The 27,729-nt window shown below is 36.7% G+C and overlaps 2 protein-coding genes across 2 annotated transcripts in view; one reads left to right on the top strand and one right to left on the bottom strand.

Moving 5' to 3' along the window:
* eys (EGF-like photoreceptor maintenance factor) overlaps positions 1 to 27,729 on the top strand; it is a 183,479-nt gene that overhangs the window by 73,869 nt on the left and 81,881 nt on the right. Inside the window, exons 25-32 of the mRNA XM_088012971.1 lie at positions 5,448 to 5,544; positions 6,858 to 6,965; positions 8,626 to 8,771; positions 15,993 to 16,164; positions 16,514 to 16,592; positions 17,013 to 17,212; positions 22,289 to 22,413; positions 23,087 to 23,211. Of these exons, the coding sequence (XP_087869097.1) occupies positions 5,448 to 5,544; positions 6,858 to 6,965; positions 8,626 to 8,771; positions 15,993 to 16,164; positions 16,514 to 16,592; positions 17,013 to 17,212; positions 22,289 to 22,413; positions 23,087 to 23,211 (1,052 nt within the window). The remainder of the gene's footprint in view (positions 1 to 5,447; positions 5,545 to 6,857; positions 6,966 to 8,625; positions 8,772 to 15,992; positions 16,165 to 16,513; positions 16,593 to 17,012; positions 17,213 to 22,288; positions 22,414 to 23,086; positions 23,212 to 27,729) is intronic.
* Positions 24,808 to 27,423, bottom strand: LOC148155327 (uncharacterized). Its single transcript, XM_088013242.1, has one exon. It carries the CDS (start codon positions 27,365 to 27,367, stop codon positions 25,244 to 25,246), a length of 2,124 nt encoding a protein of 707 aa, XP_087869368.1. The 5' UTR covers positions 27,368 to 27,423; the 3' UTR covers positions 24,808 to 25,243.

The following is a 27,729-nucleotide window of genomic DNA, read 5'->3' as shown; positions in this document are numbered from 1 at the left end:
CTCTTTCGAGTTCCTGTCAACAGTCGTGCAGCAGCATTCTGTACTAGCTGCAGACGTGAGAGCAGCGACTGACTGACTCCCAGATAAAGTGCGTTACAGTAATCCAATCGAGTTGAAATAAAAGCGTGGATCACTGTTTCAAAATGCTGCCTGGAAAGAAAAGATTTCACTGACGCCAATCGCCTTAAATGATAAAAGCTGGACTTAACCACGGCTCTGATTTGGCTGTCCAATTTGAAATCACTGTCCACCTTAAAACCAAGATCTGTAATAACAGGTTTAAAATATACCTCCAAAGGTCCCAGGTCAACAGAGGAGGACTCAAAAAATGGGTAAATACAGAAAGAAACATTTCCATCTTTAACTCTAGAATGTCTCATACTCTGTGAAGAAATGCATGATTTTTATATCTTTAAATCTCTAAATCAGCAGAATATTAATAACAAAATCTATCTACTTATGGTATATAACAGCACAGCATAGCTGTCGGATATGTGAGATATTAATCAAAATTCACTGAGAACATGAGCATATTTACAGTTTTGTCGAATAACACAGATTTTCTGTTTTCAATTTTTCTAGCAAAAATTCTAATGCTTTTAACATTTATGTAATATATAGACAGAATAAACTAGCAGTAGCATGAAAAACTAAACTGGAATTATCTGCTATGGGGAAAAGGAGGGCCTGAACTGTTAATGACACCCCAACACTTTCTTCTTTATTGAGGAATATTTTCATAGGTTGCCTCAATGGCAATGATCCTCATAAACTGGTTTCAAAAGTATTTATTGCTAACATTCTGTCATTTTATCCCGACAAAGAATAAAATAAAAGAATGGAAAGTGTTACACTTTGTTGATTCTCAAAGACTTATGTAATCGCTCAAACCCAGTAACCTCCATAGTTTATTTTAATCATTTGAGAAAATACAGCTTTATTCATCTTAATTCTTTATAAAAGTTTGATTTTTCTTTCTAACAATAAAAAGACTTGCAATCCCAAACGTTTATTAATATGATTATGAAGCACAGAGGAAAGAACAAGTGCATCTAGCCGTTTCTGCTGTTGTCACAGGCCATTTATTGGTGATGTTTGTTTATGGTTCAAGGCCTGATTGTGCTTTGAAAAATGGGTAGGAAGCCAGTCCTTCTGACAAAATTAATATAGGTATTTTAGTTTGCTGTTTATAGCTTTAAGTGGCTTTCTGCGGGTGGCTTACAATATTTTCTTATAGTATGTGTAGAGCTATAGGAGGAAAAACAGAAGCTATGGGTTGTGTTTAATGATCTCAAATAAGTGGTTTGGCAGTTTGAAGCCGACTAGACCTTTGCTGCATGTAAAACTGCTGTGGTCACAGTTAATAATGCCTCTTGAAAACACAAAAGCAGAGTGTGGTAAAAAGACTGCATAGGCACGCTGTGAGCTTGACATCAGCTGTGGTTAAGCACTTGCACATCATAGTAAGGAAGAGGTTGGTGGCGTCATTTATACATAATGCTTAAAAATAGGTCCCAGGTTGGTTACAGCTGTACGGTAAACAAATTTTAAATAAACTCGGTGTTTAATCATTTTGTGCCTTCATTTGCAGAGCTGAAGAGGTGGTCCAGGTGTTGAAGAGAGTGGTAAATAGGCTTCACTATCCTGGTTATATGCAAGACTTTTCTATTCTCAACCCACTTATTCAAGTAACCCACTTTTTGGTTGCATGAAGGATTGAATTCTGTACTCTTTGAACTGCAGAAACAGAACATAAATCAGATTCAACTATAATTTATAGTGTTTTTGCTCTGGTTTAACATTTTATTTATGCTATTTAAATTATTATTATTTTTACGTGATTTCAAATTTAAAAAAAAAATACTAGTGAGAAACTTGTCAGTCACAGGAACCGAACAAGTTTCAGCTTGAGGCATGAACCCATGACTGGCTTTTTAGAAACTCAAAATATCCAATTATATATAAACTTGATATAAAATGAAGTCCAAGGAAGCACAAAAATTAGGCAATGAAAAGTTATATTTTCCTGCAATAGCATCTTTGGTTTGTCCAGATTTTGAGAGGACATTGCAGAGTCCAGATACCAGAAAGCCTGAATAAAATACAGGAGAGAATATTTCTTCTCTCTTTTAAAAAGTAAGTGACACAAGCCAAATTCAAAAATGTTTCTAGAATTTTGGATGTCTTAGACTTATTTATAATCTAAGTTCTTCAAGACATACATGCAGTATCTGCTGAACTAATAGTAGCTAGTAATAGCTTCGGTATTTATTAACATATGCTGACAAATTCTATTTTAAAAATTATTGTAAAACTGTGTTGATCTTGGAAATCAGCTGCAAAAGTCTGATTGGTGCTTCATGAGACAAAACGTATAAACTAACCAAATAAACAGTTTGAAAACCAATTTCAGCTTTTTTTTTTTTTTTTTTTTTTTGCAAGATCTGAGCATTAAAGAATTATTGTCTTCTTGTAAATGTTTTGAGGCCAATGTGAATTTTAATCTTAGCTGAATACGATAACCAAAGAAATAAACAAACAAAAAGCTCTCAAATCCAAAGCACAATAGATTCCAATCAACATCTTAAACTCAGAAGGTCAGAACTGTGACTCAAAACCTGCAGTCATATTGTGTTTTCATTTGGGTCAGATAATCCTGTGCAGATTAAACCACCAGTGACATCTGACATTTGATGTGTGACAGCACACAGATGAAACCACAGACAGAGATCCTAATCTATATTGCAGAAGCAGTGGGTGATACAATTTTAAATAAGCCTCATCTTAGAAACTGTTACATCTGTGTGGCTGAAGACAAAAGTCTCAACTGTGCCAGTCCAAACCAAACTTACACTTGCAAAAAAAAAAAAAAAAAAAAAGACATTCATCATTTTCCAATTGAAATGTCAATCAAAGTTAGCTGAGTATCCACTGGGGATTACGCACAATTTCTTCTCCTCTGAGACAGTTACTGGCAGCTGCAGTGATCGCATACTGTAGCTCCTGCCAGATGATGGAATGGCTTTGTGGGCTCTCGCCTTGGGTATCCCTTTCTGTACTCTGTCAAACAGAAGCCTCCAGTCACTGCTTAGTGGTAGAAGATGCATTACATTGCATTGACATTCGAAATAGTCCCCAAGGTGCTCCACTGTGCCTTTGACTGACAGACCAGCTAAGAAAGCTGTGTTGTCCCATAATTCACAAACCACACTCTTCTCTCTGTGGTCTTATATGTCCCTGGATGCACTGAGTAGTGTCACTGCCTTTATCTTGCCTTTTTATTTATTTATTTATTTATTTTTTTGCTTTACTTTGTAATGTATCAAAATTGGAGCACCGTTCTTTTTTGTGTGTGTCATTTTGAAAATACAAGAAGATGAGGAAAATACTGATACAAACATAGTGTTTTGTGTCTTTACACAAAACATGTTGGTAGCAACAAATAATATTGTGAAAATTCTAAAATCCAATTCCATTTTTTTTTCTGTTGGGATCATACATGCATTCTTGTTTGTATTTACTTACACTTTTAAGTGTCAAAATTCAGTTGTCATAAGTACTTCTGCTATGCACAAGTGTTTTGGCTTTTGCATTGAGCATAGTACTACTACTGACAGTCATGTCAGTCAGATTCCTGCTGAAGCTGGCAAGGCCATCTCCCAAGAGACCGCAAAAAAGTTTTGTTCTTGATTGTCCCATCCAGTTCCTTCTGTACCAGTTAAGGCTTAGGAAAGTATTACATCAGCTTTACCGTAAAAAAAAAAATAAAAAAAAAATCTTAGTGTCTTCTCTGAGCTGGACTCGCGTTTGTTATTGCTGGACTACCAAGGCGGCTTGTGGGATTTCTTTCACTGGAGCAAAGCTAGATGTGGAAGTCTCCTCATTCAGTCTTGCCAACTTGTTGATTGTTATTTACAATTACCATTTAAATCTTTTCCTGATGTGGCACTTGTAATGCATTAATGGCAACAGGTTACTGAATAGCAATGGCATTAAAGCCATTGCAGCATAAACTTTATGTAAGGGGCAAATGCGAAGATGACTATGTTATTTTAAAAATCCTATCTTATAAATATCAACACACATCTGAATTAAACATCATCGTCCGCATTGTCATTGAGGAGAATCTCAGAACAATTGGTCTTTGTCATGTCATAATGGCATCCTAGGATAAAAAAGAAAATTGCAAATTATCATGTATATTGTAAACTAACAAAGGATATAAGGACAATTGACTATTAATAATTACTCATGCATAGGTTTTGCAAGGGGTAGAACTAGATCTTATTTCTAAACATGGGTTGTGCTTCTGCTTCCATTAAATTTTCAAAAATATTTTGAGAAATTTCCTGTCAAATTATTGCAAAAATATTATTTAAACGCTCCACACCAAAGGACTGCGAGAATGACTGACATTCAACAGCTTAAAGACCTTACTGTTTGTGGAGGGCAAGTGGTGGACATATGGCAAACACATGGATCGCATATTTACACACTTTGAAGCACTGGATGGAATTTAATAAAAATCTGCAAGACCTTCGGACACTTAATAAACACAACCGTGAGCTTATTAGCAAACAACAAACCTCCTGGTGTTTAAACAATGTCAAGACAGGGAAGGGGTGAGAGGTTAAAATTGTATTTTAGATTTTGTTATTTTCCGCATTACTTTATTTATTTATGCAATTATTTAATTATTTATGACCAGAATAATTGAATAATTAAAACAAAACACTTGTTTTTATACTATTTTCATAAGAAAAAGACATGCCTTTTAGTTTTGTACTAGTCACAAATCCAATCTTGTTCAACATAATCTATTCCAAAAGAGCTCGTTCGCTTTCAAAGACGGTTTGTGTTGTCTCATGTTGGATTCAATAATACCAAGATGGTTGATTTGTTATACGGAAAAGAAATCCAATAGCCAACTACCAAAGATAAATAGAAAATCTCCCGCAGGCAGAACATTACACACTCCCAGGCTGCCTTAAAATGTACAAAACATCCATGCTGATGTGCTTAGCTGTGCTACCCCTCAACCCTCTAATGAACGAGGCCAAAAGAGCTCTTGGGCTTAGCCTCTCCCTCTTACCCTAACTTAACAAGATGTCCCCATACTCCCTGGCTTTTTCTCTCACAAACACGCACACGCACGCATGCATGAATACTGGCACAAAAGCACGGCCATGCACAGACACACACACCCACCCCCCAAACCCCAAACCACTAACCCTCAGACCAATCTGTCTGTGGCACTGTAGTATTATTAGACTTATACACTCTCAAAGGGGAAACACTGAGGGCTGAGAGCTGGAAGATGAGATATGCTACAGGGGCTAGTAGTTCCATTAAAATGGCATTCACCGGAGCCTTTGTTATCATCGGCCTTGACGTTTTCAGGATGTAGTGAGGATTGCTGATCCATGACCATCTCATCTATCTTTCAGGCTTCCAAGGAAGTTTGTGTGAAATTGACACCAATGAGTGTGGTTCAAACCCATGCCAAAACCATGGGAAATGTGTGGACCAGGTCAATGCTTTCAGGTAAAAAATATTAATAATCTTTTTTTTTTTTTTTCTTTGTCTCAGGAACTTCAAGATACTCACACGTTGTATACATTTTACTTCAGGTTTGCTTAAAGCTGCAGTATGTAACTTTAACAAAAATATATTTCTTTACATTTTTTTTTTAAAACTGTCACTATGTTGTGACAGTATGATATGTAGCAGGTAATCTGTGAAAAAATGTAGCTCCTCTGCCTTCTCCCAGTGCTCCCAGTGCTAAGTAGAAACAACAAATGAGACCCAGGAAGAGGGTCTTAGTGCTTGTCAATCACAATCTCGTATGCTGCTTCTCGTTCCTCCTCTCTCTCTTGCTCTCTCATACTGCTGCAGCTTTCCCCTGATTCTGTTGTAAATGCTAGACTAGTTAGCATGATGATGGTGGATGAATGAGTTCCCTGTAACAGTTAGATATTTCTGCACTATTAGCACATTCAGCAGCAAATGCATGACGCAGAATGACAGCGATAAGACCCTCCTCCTGACACTGATTGGTTGTTTTTTTGGTCGGGAGTGGTGCATTTCTTCAGATGGCAATAATGGCTATGCGGAAGAGGTGGAGGAGATCGATTAGCTGTCTCATAACATGCCGTCTCAACACAATGAAAGTTTTAACAAATATGTAAAACTTAGTTTTTATAAATATGTAAAAAAAAAAAATTGATAATTTAATTTGTACATTAAGTCCAGAAGCGTTTATTATTGGAAAATCCATCACAAACGTCTACAAGGGCTTGAAACCTACTAAGTTTAGTTCATATGCAACTTTTGTGAGTTATGCGTTGAATTTTGATTTGTAGACTAAGAACTCTGTAAATTTACATTGAAAAAAAAAAGCATGGATTTTTTTCATTGAAAAATGTGCAGGAACTCTGGGGCGAGAAAGAGTTCAGGGTTTTAATAATAACCTGAAATGGCCTTTTTTATGTGTTTAAGGGATTAAAATGTCATTTTAATCCTTTGAACACGTTCACAGATTACAGTGAGCTAATATTTGCTCTCATCCTGAAATCAGGTCAAAATTGTTCAAGTCCCAAATATGTCTTCCATCATTATTCTTGTCTTCTTTCTAGACAGTCAGGCTTCAGGTTTAGTTAAACACTTAGTATTCATGTTTGTTTTTAGGTGTGTTAAAGGCAATTAGACTAAATTTGATAGGTAATTAATCTCAGTGAATCCTACTCTTGTTTATTTTTTGCCATCTGCTTGTGTACGCAGGAAACATAAACTTCCTTTTTTTTTTTTTTGGGTCTGAGACAAAATGTCAATATCAAAAGATTTTTTTTCTCTTCCAGGTGTGATTGTCAGATGGGATTTTCTGGCCTTCTCTGTGAGGAAGACATCAATGAATGTGCCTCCAACCCTTGCAGCAATGCAGGCATCTGTCAGGACCTTGTAAATAAGTTAGTATGAATATAATATCCGTTTTTGTTTATTTCCGTTTATTCCGTTTTGCTTAGGCTTTGCACCTCAGCTGTTTTTCATGATGTTTAAAAAAAACAAACATTGCGTGTATCAGTAAGAAGCAGGCGATATTAATTTCATGAGTTTGCTTTGAAATCAAACAAACTAAATCATTTTCCAAAGCAAACATTTGTGGCCGTGGCGTTTCTCTTCAAAGCCTTTTGCTTTATATAACAAGCCTGCATTCATCCTTGACACACATAAGCTTCCCTTCTATAGACAGAGTGAATTCAGCAGGAACACATCATGTATCTAGATTGGTCTGTACTCCACCGGTGCTTCTTTCTGCTGTGCTTAATGGGAGCCCTGAGGCTTCAAGACTTAGTCGGACAGATGGGAAGAGAAGTCCCAGGGCCAATTTGAGTCCTAAACGGCTGGTCTTCAGATCGTATCCCTGTCATGACTTTGTTCCCATGCGACCCGTCCTGGCTCAGAGCACTCTCCTGGTTGCACAGTCCAGGGAGTTCACGTTGGGTGTGTTTCAGAGCTGCCTAATCCACACCCTCATCTCCACCTTCCCTTCCCTGAGCCAAGAAGGTCAATTTTTGCCATGATGATGAGTCACTCTTTGTAGCATTATCTGCAAACCCCGGTCTCATGTGTACACGTCCTTAAGATAGTTTGATCCTGGCTACACGGGCCATAAGTGCAGGCTGTGAAAGCAGTGATCGAACTAGTGCAGCCTTAAAAATGTCTCTAATGGGAAGCTCTGAGGAGACGAAAACATAGTTTAGCATACTGCAAAAATTAGATGAGATACCCCTGGTTTCATTTAATAAAAACATGTTAAGATTTTAGCATGGAGGTGTCTAATTGTGTTCTTTCTTATTACTCTAAACACACAATAACTATCTCCTTGGAGATGTGTGTTTATGTGAAAGCAGTTTCACAGAGGAATCTGATTGAATACGTTATGTCAACATCATTTTAATTAAACTGCACACAGGGAACATTCCTGTCCCATTGTTACAGTTTTTGCAGATTTGCTTGACAACAGAGGAAAGCTGCATTATCATTTGTTTTAGAGTGTTTCAAATGGAAACAAATGCTATTTTGCACATATTGTTTTGCTACCTCATTGTGATATGATAGGAAAAATACTCTTTTCTGAAAGGTTTGCTGAGCTTCCCTATTCTGCCCACAGTATTTGTTAGCAGTTAGAGCTTTTTGATCTCTTACATCTTTTTGCATCTAAGACATTCATTTTCAGGCTTTGACACAGATCTGAATTTTGACTGGCCGATTTAAGGCCCATTTAAGTAAAGTCCCAGTTTTTGATAAAGGCCAGACTTGCAGAGTATATTAGTGCATATTGCGTTATTTACATAATTGTCCTTAAACTTTACAATTATTTAAAACTTTGTTTTAGTTTATGACATGATTGCACATGGTTGTAATTTTTAAATATAAAAAAAAGTTTAGTGGGTGTGCATGCAAAATGTATGTACAGTGCATGTACACCCACTAAACATGTACTGTGACCTTTTGCATGGCACTTTACATACAATCCTATAACGGGTTTATATTACTTTTGAGGCTTCTGGTCTCTGGAGGATTCTACCTTATTCCTATCATTTAGTGTTATCACTTCCTCCTCAGGTTCCACTGCGTTTGCCCTTCTGGTTATTTTGGAGTGTTGTGTGACCTGGATGTGAACGAGTGTGAAGTCTCACCTTGCCTACATGAGGGCATCTGTATCAACACGCCCGGAGGCTTCAAGTGCATCTGCCGGCCTGGATACACAGGTACCCGCTTTGCCCTCAGGTGACATGAAGATCAATATGAGGGCCCAAAATGCTTATCATGATGGCTAGGGCAGCTGCATGGTATTGACACAGCTCTGACACAGATCTGGCTTAGTGTTTCAAAATAATAAGATTCATAAATATCTACTTTTAATTAACCTGCTGCTGCTTCAAGATAGTTTTTTTTCTTTTTAAACTAACCACATAAATTCTCATCACCTATCTGATTTAATTTAGGCTTTTAGTTAGCTTTATTTCAGTTTATTAATCTATTTAGTTTCGATGGCTATCCCTAGCTCCTTCTGATTCATTAGTTTCATATTCTGCTCCAGTACATATTGAGTTATTTTAGATCAAGTATATTTTGTACGTGTGTGTTGGTGCACCGTCCAAAGCTGATTCCTGTCAGGTACGGCGAAGATTAATTTCATTTTTCTTCCACACTGTATCATCAATTTATCCTTTCCCAGTTCAGAAAAGGTGGGAAATCTCAGAGGTATTGCCACTCTAGAGAGCAGAACCTGACACGCATGGCCCAATTCCCACAGAAGCTGCTTTTATTATTAGGCCTACACACACCATAGTACAAGTCATTACTTTTTCTGTTGCTCTAAGCTCATCTGAGGAAACGGGGTCCCCCAAGAGAGCGAGCAGCCGGGGGATACAGGTTCAGATTGGCTCAAGCCAACCAGAACTCGTACAAAATATTTACCCGTCTAATATGTGCAGCAGCACTGCAACTTTGAATTTCTTGTTTTATTTGGTTGTAGCTGCATGTTGCTATGATATTAAGATTAATTTCAGCTTTGCACGATGACTCATGCAGAAGTATTTTAATTGAAACTGATGAAACGTCTCTCTGCTTTGGTGGGATAATACACCGTGGTGGCTTAAAACGCTGTAACTCATTGTGTCACTTCACAGTATTGCCCGTTATTGAGCTCAGCCATCAGGGAATTTGAGGGAGAACTTTTTTTTGCATATCAACTGCCACAAATAATTTCAACTGTAGCAGCTGAAGCTGCTTCCTAATAAATCGGTCTGGTGCTGTGTCTGTTTACTTGTGATGCGATTAAGCTAAGATGACACTTTATTTTCACCTGCTTCACCGCCTGCTTTGAGGTTTTATGCAGCCCTCTCTTTTTGCTGCTGTTTTATCACACTTGATTTTAGGTTGTCTTTGGAAAAGGACACTTCAATACCTAAAGGGCTTTTCTATCTAATTTTCAAAAAAAAAAAAAAGAAAGAAAGAAATCTAACGATTTTCTTTTTATTTGTAATAGAGAAAAAAAAAAAAACTCAGAATTTTTGTGTATCATGTTTTGTCTTCTAGAAACTGAAAAACTCCTATCAGAAAAAGGTCAGAAAAGCTCAGTAAGCTTAGATGGACAGTGTGTCTGAATGCAAATCTTTTTTTTTCCCTATAGATTCTTAGTTGGACAAATTTGGAACTTTACCTGTGATTCTTACACATTGTTATGTTTGGATCTAATCCATGCTATTAGCTGTTGGAATGAGTGTTTGGATTCTCACTCTGCTCTCAGCTAAACCTCTGCCCACAAGTTTGCACATAATCTTAACAGGTTTTCCTGCAGTATTGAGTTTTATTTAGCTATGCCCATCTTCCCATCTGCTCTGAGCTGTTCCTACTGATAATGGACTGAACTGTATTCTTTGAGATGTTCAAAGAATGCAGTTTGGATATTATTTTCCAACCTAACTCTGCTCGTAACCCTCCACAGCTTTACTCTTGACCTGTCGGCTTTGTACCTAGGTTTCTGTGATGCTGTTTGTTTGTTAGTCCAACAAACCAGAGTCCTTCAGAGAGTAGCTGTACAGTCAAATTTAATTGCACACAGGTGAAACCTATTCACAAAAAAATAGAGTTGATTGAACTAGACTGAATATATACAAACGACACTCTTTTCAAGTCTTTATTGGGGAAAAAAATGATTAGAATGGTGTAAAAAATTGTATTTAATTTCACAATTATGCACTAATGTGTGCAGTTCTACCATCTAAAATCCAATTAAAGTATTACAAAGTTTAAGGAGTGACAAAGTTTAAGGAGCATGTTTTTGCTGGGCACATCATGACCAATTTTAAAGGCATACAGTCATATTAAAGAACCCATTATTTTCTTTTTTTATGCAGTCAGTGTTTATTTTGCTAAGTTGTCTAACATAATCACATTTAATTATTCTATGTAGTAAGCCACAGTAATAATTTTCTTTCTGTCTTAGATACTCTGAAGTGTAAAGGTTTGTTTTGTCAGATTTGGCAGATTTGACAGCTGCATAGATTTCTGCTGACAGATTAATATTTAGAACATTTCGCTTAAGAGCCTCTGCAGTGCCTGCAATATATTTTTGGACTGCACATACTGTAGATGTCATGTTGTATTTGGGGGTCATAAGTCACTGCAGCAACATGATTAATGGCTGATCTTGTTTATATAAATCACAGTTTAAGCACAGTATTCATCACCTTCTGTTTTCTCTTCTTCACCCATCATTAGTGAGCAGGCTCCCTTGAGTTATTGTACAGTGCAATCAGCACATTGTAGCTGTTTCCTCGGTCAGCACATTGTTGGATGTTGATGTTCCAGCTTTTGCTGTGTTTGTTTCAGTTTTTGTTGTTAATGCTTTCAGAAATTCAATCTTTGCTGAATGAAGTTAGAAAAAAAGAAAACAGTGGTAATGTCTGCCTTTGCCACAGTGTGTCCATTTCTATTTCATTTTATTTCATCGAATAACTTTCTTGCCTGTGTACCCTTTTCCACTGAATGTGTGCACCGTTTAGGAGTCAATTATAAACCTGGATTTTTGCACTGTAAGTCAACAAGTACGTGTCATTTTATGGTTTATAACAGTTGTTTTCTTAGAAGCAGAACGGAGAAAGCTATGCAGGCAGTCAAGCTTTATTATTCACTCCAGCAAACTAGTTTAAGAAAATATAATCAAAGAATATATTATTTGCTTTGCTTTTCTTTCATGAGCAGTAATATGCAAGAAATTACTTAGGGTTTAAAATTGTCATCTCCCACAAAAGAAGCTGACTCTACAGAAACATCTACAAGTGATATTAACTTTGTCAAGTCTTAAGTCTAATTAATGAAATTAACCTTCTCTCACTGGATACATGCCATTTAGTATACCTATACCATTGCATTGCCTCAGTGCTGTTTTGTAGTGAGCACTTTAAAACGTGGGTTGCTGTGATTATGATTCTACAACTAACGTAAAGTGATTTTAAAAGCTGTGCTCTGTGGTCTTCTTAGATGTACTTTTTTTTTTTTGCTTATTATGCTTTCTTTCCATTTAGAAGTTTACACAAATATTGCTGTCCTTTTTAAGCTGTTTGTGAAAGCTAGCAGGTTAATTTACCACATTTGACTTAAATGGAAGGTCTTGTAAGATGCATGCTGCTTCCTTTTGTGACATTACAGGAAAATCATAAGACCTCAGGCAAGATATAAGAGAAGAAAAATTTGGACCTCCATCTTTTTTTTTTTCTCAGGCAAAATTTCCAGATGCCTGAAGCTAAACAATTATATGCAAGTATAAGTACCATGTGAATGTCCTTCCTTCACATCTCTCTAGGGACTGGTTCTTTAAATGCCTTCTTCAACAAAGACCTTGAATTATAAAGACGTGTCCTGTAGTGTGATGGTACTGAAGTTGAATTATTTGGTTATAATGACCATTGGAAGAAAGTAAAGCTTCAAAGCCTGTGAACACCATCTCAGTGTCCCAGAGTGACTTAATGATAGCGAAGGTAAGCTTTTGGATTGGTCATTGCAAATCTGTGAGTAGAACTGGAAAGATGTGAGAGAGCGAGGCAGCCTACAAGGCCCACTCCGTTACACCAGTTCTGTTAGGAGGAATGGGGCAGAATTCGAGCAAAGCGAACTGTTGTGAGATGTTCGTAGAACGTATGTAAACATTGGAGTACGAGGAAAGCTTAAACATTTCCCTGAAAGACTATCTTGCTCATTATTCTTGCATTTAGCAAGTAGAAATATGTGTAATTTGAACTGACCTAACACTTAAAAAGCTTAGTTTGATCCTGTGTTTGTTTTTCATACAATATGTGTAAAAGAAAAATCCAGTTTCAGCAGAGCATGTCAATGAGGAAGGCATCAATTTTAAAATAAAAATCTGACAGAGACTTGGATGAAGTGTCCATACCTAATTCTGCCCACTCAAAAATCAGGCAAGCATTGGTATATTGAATAAATCAATAATGCCTGCATAAATTATGAAGCCATTTAAACCTTAGCACCCTTAAAAACGATTTTTTTTTTCTGATTTATGTGAAGCTGCTGACTGGAGCAGTAAAGTCCAAGGCTCTTTAATGGTGATTTTTATCTTAAATCATTGATGAGCCTTTCTTTTTTAGGTATAGAGTGCAGTCTGTTCTTAAGTTAAAATTTTATAAGGGGTACTGTTCAGAGGTGCTGGTTACAGGGAGTGTCATGTAAATCCTGCAGAAGTTTCTTATTAGTCGAAACAAGGCCTGTTAAACTTCAAGTTCTTTGTTTAAATGCTTTGAGTTATTCTATAACAGCAAATCTGGTATTTCTACGATGGCGAAGTTCTCTTTAATAAGTGCAAATGTGCTTTATAGTACAGTCAAGCATTTATACCTCAAGTCTACCTAAGCCAAGAAATATCAGTTGTCTTCATGTCGAGCCTAACCCTGGAGCAGTCACAAACTATTTTAAAATCTCACGTTTGCTTGGATATTATTTGAGACATCTGTCACTCTTGTAATTTTTTTTAATTTAAGTAAGGTTTTCTCTACTTTTTTTTTTTTACATTGATTTTGAATCTCTTTGGTAGTGTTTTTCTTTATCGAGGATGTTTTAGGTTAAAATATCCATATGATTTGTAATATTGCAAATGTGTACGCTACAAAGCCAGTTTGTTCCCATAAAATCTGAACTTTGCATAACCATCCACAAACGGGAAACTGCAATATATTACGACGATCATGTGTTCGTAGTCTTAATTAAACATTTGTCCAGGATTTGAATTGAGTATAAACTGTTGTTATTGTTGAGATTGTTTTTTTTTTCTTACTTCTAAAACGCCTACGCCCGTCGACTTCAAAGTGCCTGTTTTATTAGACAAGCCAAGTAAAGCCCAAAGACATTTAGAGTCATCAAAAATGGATAAAAGCAGAATGTTCTTTCACAGGCTGGTGCCACTGAATATCTGGGATGTTTGTGTATTAAATAACTTAAATGTGTAATTTAAACATTAGGGTTTTTAAAGATGAGTTTTCTTTCTGTTTATCAAGGAATTTAGCTCTCACCCCACAAACATATTAAACTTGCAAGGACTGAATAAATAAGAATAAATTTAGCCAAACAACCATCATAGCAAGATATTGCTACGGATCTTTTTCCATCCTTAGAACATTCTGAGCTAATTTTGATTAAAAAAAAAAAAAGAAATCACTGTTCAGTGAGTTTGACCTGCTTTGGTGTAAAAAAATTTGATGTTGTACCATAGCAAGACTTTTATAATAAAGATAGTTTCATGTATAGAGGCAAAACATGAGTTTAATAAGAGAGTTGAAGAATCAAGAAGTCTTTTTATCCTCTGGAATGCAACATGCTCATGTTTACCATTCCTGCCAGGCTGTGTGATCATTCCATATCAAAGGTTACTACAGAGATCATAAAGGAAAAACATATCTTGCTGCCAACACGGCTCTTTGTAAGACGCAGGAATCCGGATTGTAAGAACCTCTTTTATTAACTGATTGAATTTGTTGTATTTTCTGAATGGCAGTTTGAGTTTACTGAGTCATGCTACGGAAAAATAAAAGAAAATGAAGGCGAAGAATCAACACCAGAACCGTGTAGGTCAAAGTTAATCATTTTCACAACGGTTTTGCTTTTGATAAAAAATATATATTTTATTTGTCTATGTAGAACATCTTAGAAAACAGTGGATGCAAACTTCCTACACAACCCTGTCACCTTTAGTTATGTAAAAAAAAAAAAAAAACGAGAACATAAAAAAATAAAACAAAAATACTTGCATAATCTGCCAAACTACCCCTCTCCCTCCATTCCTCTCTTTCTCACTTTCTCTCTCGACAAACATATTGCCACTATTCCATAAAGGTTGATTTTCAGAGTGTGCAGCATGAGCTCTGCTGTCATCAGATTCTGCCTTGATTTGAGTAATATCCCCACTTGAAAGGGACTGATGTACCTGTGCAGTTTTCACAACTGGATTCCACTGAAAGACCAGGTTATCTTTTAGCTTCCATTAGTTATCAGTACATCACAAAAACAATTTTCTTTGTTAGCTGGTCAGAAAGAAAGTGAACACATTTAAACAACTTTTTGAAAAGAATAATTACATTAAAAATATGTTTGCGTCTTCTAATATTAGTGCCTGTATTGTTTAAGTTTGACATTATTTTCATTTAAACTGCAAAGAAAACAAAACACTGTGGATCACAACCTCTGAGTGCTTCAATAGAGTCAAATGAACAAAATGCTCAATAACTTAATTTTATTAATTTTAAAGTGATTACTTAATTTTTTACATTTCAAATGTTTATTCACAATTATATCAAGTAAGAATAATTGTGGCTTTATTTACAAATATGTAAAGTATTTTAACTTAAATGATTAAATTTTTGTAATTGTTTAATTTATACATGATTTAAATCTAAACATTTCTGGATCTCCCCCCACTTTTTACTTTTTCTTTTGATGAAGAAATATATATATATATAAAAAGACCCACTTTGATTTAAGTTTGAAGTGTTGGTCCGTCATATAAAATTCTCAGGTAAATATATTCAAGTTTGTTTTTTGTAACGTGACAAAGTAAAATGTTGCAGAGGTGTGAATACTTTTAAAAAGGCACCATAAAGCACCGTAAAGCACCGTAAAGGACGTAGTCTCCATTTATCTCCCATTGGCAAACTAAGAAACCTGAGAACTTAACCAAGGTTAACTTACATTATCACATGTTGTTTAATTTTAAAAAGTTTAACGTACCTAGAACATTGGTTTGAGCCCAGATGTCACAAAATAATTGAACCTTTTTCCTCTTAATAGAACAGAAATTGTCTGTAATCCTTACTGCCCTTGAGCTCAGTTGTTGCTGTTTTGTATAGATAGCATATGGTTTGTCTTTGTTAGCCTACTAAAACACACTCTCTTTTTTTTTTTTTTTTTCTCCCCCCCAGGGTTACGGTGTGAAGTGAACATCAATGAGTGTATTTCTAGTCCATGCCAAAATGGTGGAAGATGTATTGATGGGCCTAATCAATATCACTGCTGGTGTCCTGATGGCCTCATTGGGCTCCACTGTGAGTCCAACGTTGATGAATGCATGTCAGCACCTTGTCTTCATGGAAGGTGCAAACTTTTCACTGTCTTTCAAAAAAGAATGAGAAAAATGTTGCCAGCAGGAAATGTTTCATAATTAATAAACAGGAAATGTTTCATAATTAATAAACAGGAAATGTGTCATAATTAATAAGCTAATGCGATCTAGTGCATCCTCTTGTGGTGCTTAAATTGTGACCCTTAACTTGGCTAAAGAGAAACTACTACTACATTCAAAATACTATATATTCCCTCTTTAAGAATTTTCCAAAACTATTCAGAAATAAAGCTTGAAAGAAAAAAAAAAAAAGTCTCTTTATTTTTTTTTTCCTCCTCACTACAGGACCCAGTTTTGACCTTGTCTGTTTTCTTCTCTCAGCTGCAAAGATGGAATAAATTCATACACCTGCTTTTGTGAGACGGGGTGGATCGGCAGCAGATGTGAAACAAACATTGATGTGAGTTTAGCTTAATTAATAAACCTGCTGGGTGTTCTGCAGAAAATGCCAGGAGAATTGTGTAGTCTTTGCATGGCCTTTGGTATCATTACCTCTATTGACTTTTGTGCAAGATAAGTCAATTGCACTACCAGGATCATGTAAACATTGTACAAATACCTGATTAAAAGGAATTGCTTAGTCTAATGCCTAATTGATTTAAACCAAAGCTCTCTGCTGGACTCTAGAGATAAAACATAGAATTGCTTGCAGGCATTATGTAGCTTTAATACATGAACTGATGATTTTCATATTAACTATTGAAAGATGAATTTATTGGGTGTTTCTTACCTCACTTAAAATCTAAAATAGTACAACATCTTCAACGTTGTAGCTATTTTTGACCAGGCGGTTCTCATTTCCACCTTCTATATCTTTCAGGACTGTGCCCTCAATCCCTGTTTGAATGGAGGCTCATGTGTAGATCTCATTGATAAATACGCATGCTTCTGTCTGGATGGGTTCACAGGAAAGACTTGTGAAAATGACATAGATGTTTGCAGAGACACCGCCTTAAATGTCCCACTGTGCTTCAATGGAGCCACTTGCCTTGATGGTGTAGGATCAAATTTCACTTGCATGTAAGTTTCCACAGAATCTGTTCTAATGATCTGCAAATATTCTACATCGATGGACAAAGAAGAAAATAGTTCAAATGACATTTTGCTGAATCTTTTTGCGAATACCTGTCGGCCTAATACAGCTCAGTAGTTATATGAAACTACTAAACATGACTAGTTTTGATTTTTAGGGATATTTGCAATGGTCTAGCCTAAAGTAAATTTTCAGTTCTTACCGGCAAGCTGACCTGCTAGCTGGGCTCTATTGTGTACAGTGTGCAGTTCTTCCCAGTGTTTGGCCTTGACTTAGATTTATTGCCATGTGGCACTTTGGGTAGTGTGGTTGTTGAGTCAAAGACATTTATTGAATATCAAAGCGTTTGACAACAAAGCAGATTGTTAAATGTGCAGTTTTTGCTCTCCTAAAATTCACTAACACTGTAAGCCAAATGTCTGTAGACTTTCTGTTTTTTATTTACTTAGGGGGAAAAAACTGGGTGTTTTGGTGAGTAGGTTTTGTTTATATGACAAAAAGCCACTCAAAAAGTGCAAAAGAATTTCCCACCAATTCAACAACAGTTTGCGCCATACAGATTTATTCTGCAACAAGCAATTTTAAATTCAAAATTGTATTTCTAATTTGTTGGTGGCAGACTTAAATTTAGGTTCTTAGCATAGAAGGGTTTTTATCCATATAAATTGCCTTGTGTTACTTTTTCTTCTCATCCTAATGTTTTATCAAGTTAATTTGGTTTTTAACACCCCGCTGAATTCCTGTAGTTTCCAAAGTTATAGTTTTAAAACACAATGACTTTGGAGGACTAAATCTTAAAGTAGCCAGGAAATGGGTAACATTTTCAACCTCTTAAAACATTTCTTCATTTTGCAACCAGCTTTAGTGGAGTTACTGCAATTTCTGGACTATGAGCCACTACTATTTTTTTCACGCGCTTTGAACACTGCATTAATAGAAAGCTTTTACCAACGGGTTTCGAGAGGCTCGACTTCCGCGTGTTGAAGAGAACAGCACAAGCTCAAAAATGAGACGAAAGTTATTGAGAAAGACAAGAACAGATACACTGAAGTGATTGAGGCCATGGAGGATATTGTTCGAGGGCACACACAAGAACCGTCAACGCACCTGACCCACATTAATTAACACAACCTCATCCACAACACGCATCATGCGCGTGGTGCACAAAACCAGCACAATGCACCTGACAGATATAGACCATATGTGTGCTGTGTGTATATTGGATACACACATGGCACACAGAAACAGCAACTTCACACCGCACACCTGACGCTCAGTTCCTGACCTACACAAATAGGCCGATCCACACAAGGCTTAATGCTTACCATGTAATGCAGGTACACACACGTATGCGTACATACCGATTTGTTACAGATTACAATGAATAATAAAGAAAGAAATCATTGTCTACGTAACTGAAGTGAATTTTCTTCCTGCAGGTTTCCAATCGAAGAGGAGTAAGTGAAGTTACAATATTTGGCTAATTTCTATTCTTTTGGGAAACCATTCAACCAAATTTAATGGTTTAGAAGTCTGTTGACTCATTTTTAGTTGGCTCCACTGCACAGACAAATTTAGCTTATGGAAAAAGCATCAGCCGGAAAATAAACAATACATTCGTTTAGGATGTGTGTGTGCCCAACCCCACAAATGCACATAGTAGAGGACGTTTTGACGCAAAAAATCATTTAAAAAAATTCCAAAGTTATGTTAATAATAAAAGAGAAAAAAATAATATCAAATAATTATAATAAAATTGTTTTTAAAAATCTCAAAGGAAAACCTCAAGGTATGCACAATATGGACATGTGCAGCTTATAGACAAGTGCAGCCTATGAATGTTCCCTGTTTATGTTTTTTTTTTTCTTTTAAAGTTAGTGGTTGTGGCTTTTATTCAGGTGCACTCAAGTGCCTAAATTAGTTTTTTAAATCATAAAAGCCAGTGTCAGATTTCTAACCACTCTAAACAATTTTCTAAGTAGCATGTCTTTAGAGAACAATTAAAATCAGTCAGACCTGTAAATTTTGAAGTTAAAAATGTGAACAAAAATATCAGTAAGATATTCTTGGAACAAGCTGATCAATGGAAATTGCAAATACCCTAGTAAACCAATGTACAGTCCCATTTCTTGAAATTCTTATTATAAAACACATCTTAATTTTTTTTCAAAGTTGAAATCGTTGTCGGTGATGACACACAGTTCCAATTAAAAATGCATCCAGTGTAATAATAATTGTGCTTCGGTACATCTGTGCACATGCATCAGTCCTCCAGGTTGTTTGCAAGTGAATCATTACTTTTTAATTGCCACCATGCTATGTCTTGAGTGATGAAGTGTATCTAGATGCAAGATAAATGCAGGCAGAGTATGCCAATTTGACACAGCAGATCCCTGGTTGCTGTACAGTTAATTACTTTGCCTAACCTTGTGTTGTTGTACTGGTATATGCTTGATGTCATGATTTATATGACAATGAATACTGCAACTCCAAAGAGGTTGTTGCTGTTTGCAGTGTTAAGTGATGACGCAGTGGACTGCCTTAGCAGTATGTTTCAAATTATCCCCTGCTCATTTAGTGCTTGTTTCTGTAGATTAGACTACAGGGATGCATTATGGGTTATGAATTTTCAGAGAAATGAATGTGCTGTTGTTATTTCACTTGAATGAAGAGGAGCTGTAAAGAGCAAAAGACTAAAATCTGTTATGTCCTACTCAATAAATGTCTGATATAACACAGTCTCTCCAAAAAGATGATCTGTCAGATGGTAATTTTATGGGTGTAGATTGCAGTATAAAACATTTATTCCCGATTTTCAATATTGTATTTTATATTGTTCAGATTTGACTTTATAAGGGATGTAAAATTACCTAAATGAGGCTTTAGGTCCCATAAACCCAAACAGACTTCATAATTTTTCCTTTTCACTTTCTGTTTTGACCTACTGCAGTCTTTCTTATCGTCTAGCATTTTGTCTTGTTCCCAGTTGAAAATTTCCCAGGGAGGTCAAAGCCTTAGATTTGTGCCCTTCCTGCCCTCAAATTTGCAGTAGCTTTGATGTGTAATCAGGCCCTCTGTCCATCTGGAAAATCTCGGTTCTTCACCAGTGTGTAAAGACACATTGGGATTGACGTGCAGAATTAAATGCTCCCTTTACTTTCCCAATCAGTCAGTTATGTTTGTATATCTTTTTCATTTCTTCAAATAACACTGGATTAAACAAGTTGTTGGAATTCAAACAACGGATATTCTTTAGAACAGATTATTCCAAAATCGTCTTGTGATTTACATTTCAAAATCTGCAGCCTACTTGGTAGTAAGGATACAATTTCACAGCTGCAGTCATTACTTTGTCCATGTTTTATGGATGCAAAGTATAACCTATTATACCAGACATCTCTGCTGGGCTCTTTTTTGACTGTGAAATATTGTCGAGCGTGCACTTTCATCTGGTTTGTTTTTAATGTTAGAAGGCAATAAAAAAAGAATAATTGGTTTCCAATAAGGCATGCTACTGAAAAAGCAAGTTTATTCTACCGAGATGGCATGCAAACCTATTCTTGACAAATGCAGTTAAAGGGAAATAGCCAGAGGTGCACTTCCTTTAAAAATACTGTGTAGTTATTATAAATTAGCAGAAGGATACCAAAAAAATCAGCAAAATAAGACATTTTTAAACAGCTTACTAAACAGTATGTTTTGTTTTTTTTGCATAGTAAACATCTGAGTCACCGATGTCACAGCAAGTCGAATGGACAGACACCAGATGGAGAAAATAATCATAAACATCAAACCCCTTCATGGATTTCTACTTAATTTGCTAGCTTTACTAAACATAAAGTTGGGTGAGCAACTTTAGATGGATTCCAGGATAGATTGTGAAGCAATTTCTCACAGTTGGCCTTTTTTTTTTTTCCCAGTAAAAATACAAGTCAGTATTCCATTGCGTTTGATCTAAAGTATAACTTTATTGGTACGAAAGCCATCAATCATCCTGTTTTTGCAGCTCTTATTTGGGACTTATTGCAGCTCATTTTTGAGTGATATTTTGAACAGAACTTGTTTTGTCTTGCATCCCTTCCCAAGAGTTCTGCTCTGGTGTTCTTGTGACTATGAACCCAGATACACTGTCCTGCATGTTTTATGTGTCCCTTCTCAAGCACAAGTGATTCAAATGATTGCGTCACCTTCTTAGCATGCCTCCAACTGTGGCAGAATTGGTTAACCACCTTTTAATTTCAGTCAGGTGTGAAACAGCAGGGTAACACGTAAAACATGCTTTATGGTGGGTCATGAGGACCAGGGCTGGGGGCCTCTTCTCGAGTGGACACCTCATATGACCCATTGAGCCACCAACTCCAGTTTAAATATTAAGGTAGGATTTGTTATCCAAGAAGGAAGTGGAATTCACCCATTTCAAAATTTTACTTTCATTTTATAGGCTAATTTCTAATACCCTTGAACATGTAGTTTCATATTGTACTTTTATCAACACTTAATTTTTATTATGTATTCCATCCAACTCCTCCAGACGTCTCTTCTCCTCAGGTCCCTGTCAGCGCATCATAATGTTTTTGTCCCTCCAGGTTTCTGAAGATTTTCTGCCCTGGTGAATATCCCCTGCAGTCTTCACAGCCTCATTTGATTTTTCATTTCATTTTCTTTACATTATATACAGGACATTCTTATTAATCCAAAGACATAAAGAGGTGAGAGTCTTGGGACTCTGTACAGAGACTGCTACTCATAGTGGCGTATTAATAAATGGGATATTGTAAATATAGTTCTGATGATAAATAGATCAAACTTTTACCACTTTTATTTTATGCTATGTTGTCATCCGCTTCGTCCTCAGACCCCAAATTAATTTGATTTATGCTCACTAAATACCTTATCTAAAAACAAATAAACTGATGAATAAAATAGATAAAATAACGTTTTCTTTATTTTGTATTTGTTGCAAAACTTAGCAGTTCTTGGACACAGCTTGGCAGATCCACAAAAATGAAGTGACAGCACAGTGAGACTGCCTAATAGTTTTCCAAACTGTCATGTTTTTTTAGCTGTCCACCAGGTTTCATGGGGGATTTCTGTGAAGTGGATGTTAACGAATGTTGCTCAGCGCCATGCCAGAACAGCGCTGTTTGCCAAGATCTTATTAATAGCTATGTCTGCCACTGCAGGTCAGGTGAGTCATTCTGATATCCTGTGATTTTTCTCGGTTTGCCTCGAAATAAGGCAGCAGTTTTCTTTTTCGTTTTTTTTTTTTTTTTTCCCACCTCTTTGTAGATCTTTTACAGGCAGCGTTTCCAGCTTATGTGTGTGGATACTAAAACAGAACTTAAATAGCAACATGTTTTTCTAAGTCAACAAGAACATCTTAGTCTCCACATGTCCCAGATGTGGTAGAAGAGTTTATCAGTTCTAGTTTCTTGCAGATCATCCTGTGAAAAAGGCCACTCAAACGTGGCTATGATACCTGCATAGTTAACCTTCCCTAAAGAGTGAAATTTCCTGTCATCCAGTACAAAAAAAAAGACAGTGATTAAAGAACGAAATGACCTTAACTCGTTGAAATGGATGTGACATCTTACTCTTTAGTGAAAGCCTTTTCTTGTCCCTGTTTGTGTATGCATGTATGCGTGTGTGTGTGTGCGTGTGTGTGTGTGTGTGTGTGTGTGTGTGTGTGTGTGGGGGGGGGGGGTGTGTGTGTGTGTGTGTGTGTGTGTGTGTGTGAACCCAGAAAGAAGCAAATCAATGCACCATCAATGTAAGCGAATCTGATTGATATTCACTTCAGAGGGTGGAAGTGAGAGAGCCCAGGCTCACTACGGCACTCTGTGGGCTTTTGTTCCTGGCAGGTTGGACAGGCCTTCACTGTGAGGATGACATTAATGAGTGCCTTCCACAGCCCTGCAACCAGGGGATATGCATCCAGAATGATCCAGGCTATGGCTACACCTGTTTCTGTCGTCCTGGATTTGTGGTGAGGCTCCACCACTTTACACTCACACCCCTCTTTTTTTTTTTTTTTTTTTTTTAACTAAACTTACTTTTAATAAACTGGTTGCCCTCACGAACTAAATATTTAGCTCAGAGCTAAGTATTCAGCTTGCTCAAGGTTTATTATTAGATCAATGCCAAATATATAGCTTAGTCACTAAATATTAAGCTTTTATACCGTCCACCAGGCGCTCGACAGCGAGCGCCTGGTGGCCTGGCTTTAACCCACGGAGCCCAATCAGGCTAAATAATACATATTTAGTATAAAAAATACATATAGCATTAAGCTAAGTTAATATTTAGCTTAATAAATTTAGCATTAAGCTAAATATTTTTTTAGTATTAAGCTAAATATTTATTTAGCTAAATGCTAAATTTATTAGCTTAGCTTTAGCATAATAAAGTTAGCATTAAGCTTAGCTTAATGCTAACTTTATTGAGCTAAATAAATATTTAGCTTAATGCTAAATAAATATTTAGCTTAATAAAAGCTAAATATTTTATTTAGCTTTTATATAAATAATTTAATAATTAAATTATTATTTAATTATTTAATAATTAAATATTATTTATTAAAATAAATATTTAATTTAATAATTAAATAATATTATTTTATTATTTATTTAGTTTAATTTTGCATTAAGCTAAATACATATTTAGCTTAATAAATTTAGCATTAAGCTAAATAAAAATTTAGCTTAATAAATTAAGCTAAATGTTTAGCATTAAGCTAAATGTTTATTTAGCTTAATGCTAAATGCTAAATTTATTAGCTTAGCTTTAGCTTAATAAATTTAGCATTAGCTAAATAAATATTTAGCTTAATATTTAGCTAAATAAATATTTAGCTTAATAAATTTAGCATTAAGCTAAATAAATATTTAGCTTAAATATTTAGCTTAATGCTAAATTTATTTTGTAAACTAAATATGTATTATTTAGCCTGATTGGGCTCCGTGGGTTAAAGCCCGGCCACCAGGCGCTTGCCAGCGTGCCCCACCTCAAGGCCTGGCTCCAGAGTGGGGCCCTGGTGACCCGCGTCCGGCCGAGGGAACACTGTTTCCAATGGTGGTACTCATCATAAGGGGTCTTTGGGCTGCACTTGGTCTGGTTCCTCACCTAGGACCTGTCTGCATTGGGTGACCCAACCAGAGGGATGAAGCCCCTGACAGCTCCTAGGATCACTGGGACACTCAAACCACTCCACCACGATAAGGTGGCAGCCTATGGAAGGGATGTGTATGTGTGTGCATGTTTATATGTGTGCATGTGTGTAAAGAAGCAATTCTTGCAGTTTCTTAAACTCCTTTAGGGGGCAATTTACATTGACCAATTGACCTAACCTACATGTTTTACGGGATGTGGGGGAAACCAGAGCACCTGGAGAAAACCCACGCAGGCACGGGGAGAACATGCAAACTCCACACAGCAAAGATGTGACACATCCTCACTGTGCAGCTGCAGTGCTAGCCACTGCATCTCTGTGCTGCCCATTTTTTTTTCTATTTCAAATTCATCTTAAAGTTTTAGTGTGTTTTTGAATTGGGTTAGGAAGGGATCTTTTTTTTAGTTGTTTAATGGGAGGTCTCAGATGTAGTGCTGATGCCACATGACTCTTAGGTGATTTTAAAGCAATTCTTGCAGTTTCTTAAACTCCTTTAGGGGGCAATTTACATTGACCAATTGACCTAACCTACATGTTTTAGGGGATGTGGGGGAAACCAGAGCACCTGGAGAAAACCCACGCAGGCACGGGGAGAACATGCAAACTCCACACAGCAAAGATGTGACACATCCTCACTGTGCAGCTGCAGTGCTAGCCACTGCATCTCTGTGCTGCCCATTTTTTTCTATTTCAAATTCATCTTAAAGTTTTAGTGTGTTTTTGAATTGGGTTAGGAAGGGATCTTTTTTTTAGTTCTTTAATGGGAGGAAAAAAACTGGCCTTTCTAAATTTCCTCATAACAGAGTGTCGCATGGCACGATGGTTAAAGCTAGATGTTCTTGATTTTAGTTCACTCTTTTCTTTCTTTTTTCGATTTCTTGAAACGCATAGAGTTTTGCATTCTTTTCCAAATTGAAAGCTTTGGTTTTTTCCTTTTATCATCCTCCATGTTGTCCAAATTCTCCTGGATGGATCCTGCAGCGAAGTCTGTCATTTCCAAATACAGGGGACAAATTGATGAGGTTTCTTCTAAGAAATCCTCCTCAGAAGAAACCTCTTGATGTAAAACTTCAACATGGTCAGGTTGGCTCTCTTTCTCCTCCTCTTGAAAATCTATGAACTCTTGTGGTGTTTTTTGTTCGAGATCTTCCTTCTCATCTGTCAGAAAGTTGGCAAGGTCTAGATAGTCATTTGCTTTTTCCAAATTAATATTTCTCTCACAACTTACTTGCTGAAATTTTTCTACTTCTTGTTTCAGTGCAGCAATGTCGGTTTCATATCTACAATGCAGCACCTGGTATAAATCTTTTATCTTCTCTAACTCAGTCTGCGCATCCCTTTCCTTCTCTTGCAGTAATTCTATCTCTTTTGCCGTGTTTTCTCGGAGGGTGGCATTTATGGCTTTCATATTCTTGAGAAGCACCACGTTCTTCAAGTGTTCTTTTGTCTCCTGAATTATCTTTATCTGAAGCTTTTCCACCTTCTGTAGAAGTGAAGAATGTCTTGTTTCATATTGGCCCATATTACATTTTAAATCTTTTGCGATCTTCTTGAATTTCTGATGCAGGGTCTGGACCTCTTTTGACATTGCTTCATATCTCAGTTTGTAGATTTGCTCAAGGTCATCTCTCTTTGCTTTATCTGAATTGGCTTTCCTTTCACGCTCTAGCTCTTTCTCATGTGTTTCCACTTGGGCTTCAAGACCAGAAACATCTCTTTCATACTTCTCATTGAGTTCTTCGTATGAACGTTTCACCTGGTCCAATTCTGCCTGTAAACTTTTTTCGCTGCTTTGCAGAAACGTGAACTCTTTTGTCATTGATTCATAGATAAAGTCTCGATCTTCTCTCACTTTGTTGATTTCCTCGAGGTCTTTCTTTGCTCTCTCTGAATTGGCTTTTCTTTCATGCTCTAGCTCTTTCTCATGTATTTCCACTTGGGCTTTAAGACCAGAAACATCTCTTTTATACTTCTGATCGAGTTCTTCATATGAACGTTTCACCTGGTCCAACTCCACCAGCAAATTGTGTTCACTGATTTGCAGAAACGTGAACTCTTTTGTCATTGATTCATAGATAAAGTCTCGATCTTCTCTCAGTTTGTTGATTTCCTCGATGTCTTTCTTTGCTCTATCTGAACTGGCTTCTCTTTCATGCTCTAGCTCTTTCTGATGTCTTTCCACTTGGGCTTTAAGACCAGAAACATCTCTTTCATACTTCTCATTGAGTTCTTCGTATGAACGTTTCATCTGGTGCAATTCTGCCTGTAAACTTTTTTCGCTACTTTGCAGAAATGTGATGTCTTCTGACATCTTTTGAAACATATCGTCCTTTTCAGCTCTTAGATTCTCAAGGACCAGTTGTACCTCACTAACCCTCTCTTCATAAAACGTTTGCATCTCGGCCTCCTGCCTCACCAGAGCAACCTCGGATTCATACTTGGAGCAAAGCTCCTCGTGGGAAGTCTGGAGTTTGTCCAGTTCTTCTTGAAGGGTTTTGCTTTTTTCTTTCTCAGCCTGGATTTCTGATGTAAATACTTCTTGGCTGTGGAGGTGGGCCATCTTTAATTCTACAAAGTCTTGTTGGAGCATCTTCTTGTTCTTATATTTCATATCGTTGTGCACCGTGGAAGCGAGGTTCGCAGCATTAATAACTGCTGGATCACTAAGCTTCTCTATTCTCTCGAGTTCCCTCTTTGTCTCTTTGCCCTTGTTGATAAACACTTCTTTAAGAGCTTTCTGCCTTTTTAACTGGAGTTTCGTTTCTTCCAGCTCTGCTTCCAGCTGGGCCAGTCTTTGATTGTCTTCAAACCTGTGGGCTCTCTCCATTTCTAAAAGAGAGCCCACCCTTTGGATTTCCTCGTGCAAAACATTCGGGTGCACAGGAGGGAACCCGCCTTGGACATTTCGATGGATGCCCCTTCTCACCTGGGGTCCCATCATTCCATTGTGGCTTCTCGGGTTTTGATAAGACATTTTCCCTCAATACGTTCTCCAAAATCTATCGATTTCTAAATTACCTGAACGGTCGTTTTGAAAAAGCTTTGCTAATGTCTGAACTAGTCAGTGATACAGCAATGAAAAATATGCAGAATTCTGTTCTATATGTATAGTTTATGACATCACACAGACTGCCTCACTAGTGACATCACAGACTCTTCTTTGCTGGTGGTGTTACATCATCCCACCAGCAAATCGCATACTTTTTATTCTTGTTTATATTCAAAATAGTCTGATTCACTTGGATTTTGTCCCATATATGATAATTTCTTTTGAAGTTTTTTCAGTATCTATACATAAGAAAGTAAATTTTGCTTGTTTAGTCAAACATTTATTTT

This window comes from Poecilia mexicana, unplaced genomic scaffold (assembly GCF_051168715.1).
Source record: "Poecilia mexicana isolate PSO_F unplaced genomic scaffold, ASM5116871v1 scaffold_15, whole genome shotgun sequence".
NCBI lineage: Eukaryota > Metazoa > Chordata > Actinopteri > Cyprinodontiformes > Poeciliidae > Poecilia > Poecilia mexicana.
The sequence above is the reverse complement of the archived record's forward strand: the minus strand, read 5'-3'. Positions and strand labels throughout refer to the sequence as shown.